This window comes from Thunnus thynnus, chromosome 5, assembly GCF_963924715.1.
Source record: "Thunnus thynnus chromosome 5, fThuThy2.1, whole genome shotgun sequence".
In the NCBI taxonomy this organism is placed as follows: domain Eukaryota; kingdom Metazoa; phylum Chordata; class Actinopteri; order Scombriformes; family Scombridae; genus Thunnus; species Thunnus thynnus.
The window spans coordinates 29,852,408-29,861,558 of NC_089521.1; the positions used below are offsets into that span (position 1 = coordinate 29,852,408).

Here is a 9,151-nt window from a genome sequence, read left to right on the forward strand (position 1 = left end):
CAAAACATAATCTGTGTCAGAAATAGACTGTCTCAACTACATTCATCACTTTTTGAAAACATTAGTGCTTAAGTTGTAAAAGAAAATTGCCTGCAGGTAGGGCTTCACTAATCACGCTTAATCACATGCTGATGGTTTGGTGTATTCGGCTGGACGCCTGGGCCTCCATGGCTTATGGAGACCAGTACGCTGCACAATAGTGTCAGTCATCACTGAGCTCTTGAAATGTTCTGGGGAAGTGACTTTGAGCTTGTTGTGTCTCCTCTGCCCCACACTGCGCTGCTTTCCATACGGGGCGGGGTGGCGCTCAGTCCGGCGCACAGAGCGGAGCGCACCATCACCAGCTGCTCTCCCCGCACCGTCTGACCCGTCTGACTGGAAAACATGGGTCTGGAAAACGAGAAATCGGACACTAGTATAATTATGGACGAAGACGAGTTCAACAGATCGATAGAACCCATTCTGTCGAAGAAGGGGAAGGTGTACTCAGCGCCGCCGGACAGAGATCCAAACGATATCAACGCGCACTTGAAGGTAAAGTCTTTGTGTGTAATGAATCTTTAAAAGTGACACTACAGAAGGTCGCGGCTGTCAAGTAGAATAATCTACAGTTCACAACTAATGTGACCGTATTGTTTCCATGTAACAAACTGTGAGATCAGCACCGCGAATACCTGGAAGTAGCCGCCTGCGTGTTAATCCATCATCTCCAAACACATTGCTACCAGTGTTACTAACTCTTTGAAGCTCATTGTGCGCCCCTAACTTGTGTGAACCCCCCCACAGGTTGGCTTCGAAGATGTCATCGCGGAGCCCCTCTCCTCTCACAGCTTCGACAGAGTGTGGATAGGAAGCCACGCCGTGTTTGAGCTGATCAAATTCATCTTTTACCGCCTGCTGACCACGCTGCTGGCGGTGCCCATGGCTTTCATCCTCGGACTGGTTTTCGGGGTGCTCAGCTGCATCCACATCTGGTAGGGAGAAGTTCTGCTCGACCTACAGGTTTTCTGTATGGTGATGTTTGCAGTCTGGCATATCTGGCACTGTGCCAAATGTAACCCTTATGAGAAACATGTGTATGTTTCAGAAAGTAGCACATCACATTAAGTGTCATAGAAGCATTAGAGTGAATCCATGAGGCATAAAACTAATCTAAAGTTTTATAAAGATGACCAATAAAATATGAGTTCCAGTAAATATATATGTAGGTGTAGTAATGCTACCAAAAGATACTGAAAAAAGTGCTGCAAACAGGCTATAAATTCCAATATAAACATTATATTAGTATTATAGTGATATGAAATTATATAAAACACTATTAAAGTATGATAATTCCAGTTAAAACTTTGTAGTTAGTCCCCCTGTGGGAACATTAAAGAAACATTATGGGATTCCTCAGGGGCCGCTGTTACTTGCCTATATATTTGTTCTGACTCATAAGGCAAACATTGACACAAGTTATTTATACAGTTAACGTCACACGCGGTGCAATATTGAAAGATTTCGTCTGGGTTTTGTTTTTGTACCTTTATTTGGATGATTATGTCATGCTTATGCCAGCCATTTGCTCGTGCAAGGAGTCGAACCAGGTGCTTCCAGGTTTTAGAGAAAAAAATCAGGCAATTCATGCATGCATACGTTGTCAACCGCAACCCAAAGGGTCCATTTATTAACACTTGATGAAACAACATTTTACGCAAAGAAGTAAGCACTCTATGGAAAGTTGGAAGGAATGTCGAGTTCCACTGGTAGTGGAAAAAAAAAAAAAAAAAAACGCCTCATTGCCCCTTTGCCAGATTGCTGACATTCTCGCAGCAATAGAGGCCTATTTTCAGACCACAGTGGGACATTCTTCTGATGCAGATATAGGCTGTAGAGTTACTTTCGCATGACCTTTAACCTAGGTGAGGTCACAAGCTCGGGATGATTCCTTCAACCACGATGTTGAAGAAGGAAGTCACCGCGGGTATTCATCAATAGAGGACCGAGCAGTGACGCTGAGCTGGTCAATACATCTGGAATGTCAGGAAGGGAGACTGCACAGAGGGGTGCTGCTTCAAAAGGAGAATACAGCTTTCACGACACACCTTCTCACTGTATGTAATACAATGGAGTGAAGTTCTGACGCTGTAAGATTACAATACGTTCCAGTTCTTTATAGAGGCATACAAACTACTTTACAGATAAGTAAATAAGGGTGGGTGATAGGATACCAAGTACCAGACATAAATTTAAATCATGGTTATTGGAACATAAACATATAGGTGTCAAAAATCATGTAAAACACTATCTGGAGAATGTTTTTAAAATAGGGTTTATGCCTTTAATAACAATATAATCTTTGCTGAGGTTTGTTCTAATGTCTAAATTATTGTTAAGATGTGTTTTGTAAGCCATTCTGCAGAAATATCAGGAGTATCAACACAGATACAGATGTATAGAAAGAGCTTTAACACAGCACCTTGAGAACAGATGTTACACATATTCAATTATGCATCCCTAGAATTAATATGGAAGACCAAAAGTACCTTCTTTGATAATAGCCACAGATATTTACACACTTATATTGTCACATTTTTGTATGCAAGGACAGAATGTTGGCCTAGTAGCTGTGGACTGAAAAGTCTCCAAACTATATTCATCAGCAGCATCCTTGAGCTAAGACCTGAACCTGCAGGACAACAGTCTCAATACTGTATGAACCAATAAACCAGCTAAACATTGGAAAATTTAGTACAATTTGGTTAAATTCCAAGATAGAAGTGATAGAAAAGTTTTCAGTTTGAATTGCCACAATAAAGGCTTTATTTACAGCTAATTTAACCCCCTGAAAGTCTCAATCCTTCTCAGAGAGATCTTGCTAGGAATGGAAGTGTGATTTGTACAAACAAACCCTTAAAATTAAAGACTTCATGGCTACAAGGAGAGTCTGACCTCTGATTGCCAGCAGTTCCTCATGCTCAGAGAACCAGGCAGAATAAAAGAAGTCTGGGCTGATATTCAATAACATTTTATGGTGTGACAACACTATGGTTAAGGTTTGGTTGGGTTTAGGCACAAACATGACTTAATGAGGGTTAGGAAAAGAGCACGGTTTGGGCTACAATAAGTAATGGTCATGGTTACATTAACAATCATGTGGTTAAGTTTAGGGAACGATCTTGGTCATGATTTAAAGCAACCAACTCACCATATCCAACTTGTTTGTTTAACCAAGACCTAGTAAAACATTAGTCTCATGTAACCAATCGTCTTCTCTGTCAGTATAACTTATCAGTGACTGACTCTTAAATGACCTTTTGACCCTCCAGGTTGGTGATGCCCGTAGTCCAGAGCCTCTTGATGCTGTTACCGTCGGTCCAGGTGGTGTGGAGGAGCCTGACAGACATGTTCATAACACCGCTGTTCTACAGCATGGGAAAGAGCCTGTCCTCCATTCAGGTTAAAACCACAGAGAACTGATGCAGACACCTCTCTGTCCCCGAGGAGGAAGAAATGTAGGACAAACTGGATCCAAAGGAAAAAGGGGGTGAATGATACTCGTAGGGGGAATATGTGAGCTCTTTATAAAGTAAAACATAAAGTCCTGCAGAATCCTGTGCAAAGGATTTACAACTGTAAGATTAAGATTTTATCAAAATGGTGACGTTAGTGTTTAGTTTATAAGACATCTTGGTCTCAATACAGGTCATTTACTCTTGGTAATGTAAAAAGCGGAAAGACATTTGGGTTAAAACTGGACATTTTGACATGTCAACAAGTTAAATGTAACTGTTGTTTCACCTTAATTTAAATGAATATATTTCAATGTGTAGTTAGGACCTAATACTTATTGAAATATAGTCATTTACATGCTGTTTAAATACCAGATATATGTACCAAATGTCTAAAAAACCTCACTTTTCAACCAAATTTAGACCTGTTTTAACCTAAATGCTGAGACATCATTTGACCTACAAATCAATTAATAGATGCATCTCTATAAGAACATAAATGGTCAATGATAAACATTTTTACTGTGTGGGACTTTATGAAGAGCTCATGTGCACCACCCAAAATGGAGTTGTTTTGCTGATTGTGACCAAAAAAAAAAAATTCTTGTCATTCCATAACTTCGTACTGAGAGAGACGGAGTGTAACATTGTTGTCAAAGGCAAATATACTGCTGAGTTGCTGAGAGATGTAATATTTCTGCTTCTTTTTTATATGTTGTATATATTGCAGATAATTCAGCTAGAGGTTGAATGAAATGAACCGAATCAGAGTTCTGCTAGAGAGACGTTTATAAGGATTATTAAATACTAAGATGCAGCTTGTTGCTTATTTTATCTGCTGTGTTGATCTCAGTGCGTTGACAATAGGCTACTACCAGGCGCTCGCTTTGGTATGAATCTAATATAAATAAACTTAACATAGATTTAAAGATATTATTGAACATGGATTGGATATCATCAGAGAAGTGGCTGTCTAATTTATTATTTATATGCAATGACCAATTCTTTGTTTGGCAGCCATTTTTGGCATAATCAGACTTAAGAGGACTTCACTTGAGTAACTTCAGAGTGACGAAGGACACGTTTTGTATTGTGTTCGGTTGAAGCCTCGGTCGACCTGAGATTCCGGTACATGCTTATTTAATTGTTAAAGAAGTGCTTGTTGTTGGACGCCGCAATGCTGCTACAGTAGTTAGAAGGCTTTTTGATTTTCATTTACTTCCAGAGACAAACTTGCAGAAAAAATCAGACTTTTGCCCTTTTTTGCTGTAGCGTAGATAGAGTTGAGTTTCAAGTACAAGCCTGCGCAGTTTCCTCTTGCTAACAGCTGTACAATCTGAACTTTAAATTTAGAGAGAAAGAGTGCCACAGTAACTGAGCTGACTGCCAGAAAATGGTGAAAAATATCTGTGTTCCCCAAAGCTCAAGATGACATCCTCACATGTCTTCTTCTGTCCTAACCAACAGTCTACTCAACTCAACACTAAGATATCCAGTCGACTATCATAGACGACATCAAAACAGATGCTGATTCATTTAATAATCGGCAACTAATGGATTAATCGACTAATCGTTCCAGCTCTAGTTTTGGCCAGTTGGTTGCAGAGGAACTCCACAACAAGCTGATAAACACACATCTCTGACATATTAAAGCTTTCCCAGATAACATATAAAGATGGGCCACTTTAGGCAATGATGCAGTGCTGCAAAATGGATCCAAGCCTGAAACAGCACAACATGTAAAATAGCAAATATGGCTGAAATATCCCAAATCAAATGTGGGCCTTTTTTGGTAAAGATGTGGTGCTTTCACTGGATGTGGACCAGTTCTGCTTTATCTGGTTTGTTCTTGGTTGATATACGGCGTTGCTACGGCTTGCTTGCGGCCTAACTCTGGGAAACAGGAGCGGACTGCCCAAGTGCCATCATTCCACACGATACATGGGCCGGATCTGGGCCACAGCAAAATTGCTATCTGCAAACATCCAACGAGACACAGAGCAACACTGGCAGTCATTTGGACATGTGTTTCTGTGGTCCTTTTTACTCATGAGAACCATATCTGGCTATTAAGCTACTAGATGTTCCACTTTTGTTAGAATAAATTTGCTAACTTTGTCTGTCAGCTGTTGGGTGCTGGGCAGGTAGCGTACAGAGGGTTGATCTGCTGCACTTTGAGACACGGCTGAGGAGATAAACAGGACTGAAACATACAGTGAGCGTGCCATAAAACCAAAACTAATTAAGAAATATTAATTAGTGGAACTTTAACCTTACAGCCAAGACTGGTGACAGGCTAATCGCCATGATAAAAGATAGAACCGCCAATTCAGAGAGAGGTAAAAATGAACACTACTAAAATACACATCCACGATACTGATATATAAACTGCCTGTTTATTGAAGTCTGCAGTTCGTAGGGGATTTTCGCCACCGATTTCTAAACAGCAGTTTAGACACTGTATGATGTGATATTTGGATTCTAGCTGACAACTGAAGCTCAGTAGTCCTGTCAGAGCGTTTTTAATCCTCGCATGGATGTCAGACTGCTGACAAGCTGCCAGCCAACATGCTTGTGTTCAGTTTTTCAGCTCTAAGAGGAAATTGAAGGTAGGGTTGCGCAATAGTGGAAGACACAGGTGTGTTGTTGCTAAAGCCTCTTCTCTCCCCTCCACAGCATGTAGCACTAACTAACCTCAGCTCAGCCGTTTAACTCTTTAAGTTATTTTTTTCCAAAGGTTGCGTATTTATTTTGGACAAAAATGTCATTACCTAACATTCATTAGTCAGTAAAAGTGTTTTCATTGTTTTTTAGCTGTTGCTTTACTCAGACTATTGATATACTCATTATAGGATGAACCTGCAAGCCAAATGTGTTTTTTCATGATCAAAATAAAAACAGTTGTACTCAAGGTAATTTTTCTGCATGTGTGGTTTTTTTTCTTTCTGTCACAGGAGATCAGTGTGTTTGGAATATGCAGCTGAGTGCCAGAAAGGTCTCATAAATCTCTTTGCTGAGATTGCATAAGACACTTTCCTATACAGAGATGAGCTATGGGTCGATGGAACATGACCTGAGGCTTCGCTGTTAGACCTGCAGGCCTGCACAGCATCGCTACCTGTTCGATTCCCCTTACACAGAATATATTCGTTCATACAGGTGTATTTGCATATTTCTATATCAGTGATGTTCTGTACTCTATGTGTGAACAGTGCTGTGATACCGTTTCTACTGATACTATTACTACAGCTGCTTAAATGTCCTTAAGCAAATCCATGCTAATTATATAACAGTACAGAAGTCTTTTGTTCTCTGAGCTGAGCATCTCAGACACACCTTCTTTTTGTTTTTGTCTGTCTTTTTTAAATGATGAAAAGACCCAGCTACAGTTCTCACCTTTACTTTAACCATCTACAATAACATACAGTCCACAAGTGAGGAGGACGTGCTGCCTGAGAGGGTCAATTCAGGGTACCAAGTCCTTCACCCAGTATGCAAAACAGATATGTTCCATGTTTTCCTTTTTTTTTTTTTTTTTTTCCAGTGTCGTGTTGTGCAGCAATGAAATTGGCCAATCACAACCCACTTTGAAATAAAACAGCATGTTGTTTTTCCAATACAAGTTAATTGAACACATTGGCTTCACTTTTTTAACCTTTTATTTGTTCAGGGAAGTTTCACTGAGGGTTTGGGGCCTTGCTCAAGGGCAGCTCAGTGGTGGTAATAAGGGAGGGGAAGCACTCCTCTTTGACTTTCTCAACCCAGATTTATCCTTATGGTCCTTATGGCAACCTGACTTGTCTAACCTTTAGGCAGAGACTGTGTCAGTGTCAACACGTAGGGTAAAATATTCTGCTGGGAGCCCTGACCTTTGACCTAAAGCCATTTAAAAATAAATGATTATAGCAGTAGTAAAGTTAATATGATAAGAAATGTAAATAATGTACAGCTACTTTTAAAATGATGGCTACTTTTACAACAATTGTTACTTTATTCCTCTGATGTCCTCTGATGCTCCCACTAATAATACTATTGGTTTGCTAATACTATTAACAAATCATTCTGTCACTGCTCTGACACATTTGCATGTTTTTGATAATCTAATCATAAACTTAAACCGCCTGAGCATGAAGTTCCGCAGATCCCGTCCTGCGATGCAACCACAGTTCACCCCTCGTGTTGTCATGCTCTGGTGCTGGTGGAGGCCTCAGGAAAACTCACATGTTGACAACACTTTTTACATGCCGGTGCCTGATGGATCCTAAACTCCAAAAGTCATGTCTGCTTGCAATCATCATGCACAGAGCAGTGAACTTTGACACCAAATTATTATGGAATCTATACGGTGCAAACAGCATATTTCTAGTATACTGTGCAATATGGTTACAGATATATAGAAGATAGTAAGCAAATATTTTAGCCTCAGGTCAAAAAGTGCTGATGTAATCTGTTCAGAAGCATAACATCTGTATGTGAAGCAGGTGTTCGTTTGGTTATTTTTGATCTGTTTTCAATGCCACACCCAATAAAGTAAAGAGTCACCGTGTTCGCCCTTGTTTGACTGGTACTTCAAAACAAGCAGAATCAGCAAATACAAGCCAATAAAATACAAACGGTTGAACGCAAACAATAAAAGTCTTTAACCCTTTAATATTCTCTATTTGGTGTGTGTTTGTTTATATAGAAAGCAGAAGAAAGACATGCACAAAGGTTTTGGATGATGCCTTCTTCAGTGTGCAGGTTCAATAAGTCATTTGAAACATAAAGTGTCATGAAGTAGTGAAAATAGAGCAGATTTCAAAAGAAAAGGTGTGGCAACACTGACTCAGAGATATTAAAGAACAATGTCACTGTAATATATAATATATAATCATTAATAAAAACATCTTTTGGGTTAGCAAGGTTAAGAAAAAATTATCTGGCACTGAAGTTTAAGAAAAACTGACTTTGACCACTAAACTTTTGTTAAATCTCAGTGCATCTGGACCCCAATATGTCCAAAAAAAATGACAACAACAAAATCGTTTTATTAATGATTTAAAGTATTAACATTTATTTTATAACTGCAGACTTTATGGCTTATTAAAAGGTTCATGAAAGGTTGTGAGCATTTATAAACAGATTACAAACATTTATAACTGCATTATTACTAAATACATGATTGAACATCAGCAACACAACCTGGCAACCCACAAGCTGTTCTTATTATTTGATGTATAAAGCATTAGGAAATTATAAATAAAGCCATTAGATATACAATTTATACCACAGGACATCTAAGAATCAGTGACAGAATGCAGAAAACACACAACTTCATGTGAAAAGGAGTAACTCCTCATTGAATTGTGATGATCACTGAACCTGCTCAGTGCGCACGAGGAAGGCAAAGGTGGGACCTCAGTGCATGTTACTCTTCTGCATTAAATTAAAAAATGCAAATGAGAACTCTACAAGGCCTGAAAACAACTTTTTTTTTTTTTTTTTTGAGTGACGCTGTTTTATTTGAGGGTCACTCCCATCAGACACACCTACAAATTGCTCCTATTACACCTACTGTTTGAAAACAGCAGAGTGTGCCAGCTGGTGTTACTCCAAGGTGAGCCGATACAAAGAATGTAAACAGACCTGAGTGACCAGCATGGGTTCCCAACCTTGCA

At 39.4% G+C, this 9,151-nt stretch overlaps 1 protein-coding gene across 1 annotated transcript; it reads left to right on the top strand.

The window, feature by feature from the left end:
* Positions 1-200: 200 nt before the first annotated feature.
* Positions 201-6,410, top strand: cav2 (caveolin 2). The gene is made up of 3 exons (XM_067590628.1): positions 201-534; positions 787-974; positions 3,312-6,410. Exons 1-3 carry the CDS (start codon positions 385-387, stop codon positions 3,460-3,462), a joined length of 489 nt encoding a protein of 162 aa, XP_067446729.1. The 5' UTR covers positions 201-384; the 3' UTR covers positions 3,463-6,410.
* The last annotated feature ends 2,741 nt before the right edge of the window (positions 6,411-9,151 follow it).

Coding starts and splice junctions, on each gene's coding strand:
- cav2 (XM_067590628.1), top strand. CDS start 385: ATGGGTCTGGAAAACGAGAAATCGGACACTAGTATAATTATGGACGAA. Junction 535..786: donor ATATCAACGCGCACTTGAAG/GTAAAGTCTTTG, acceptor ACCCCCCCACAG/GTTGGCTTCGAAGATGTCAT. Junction 975..3,311: donor CTCAGCTGCATCCACATCTG/GTAGGGAGAAGT, acceptor TTGACCCTCCAG/GTTGGTGATGCCCGTAGTCC.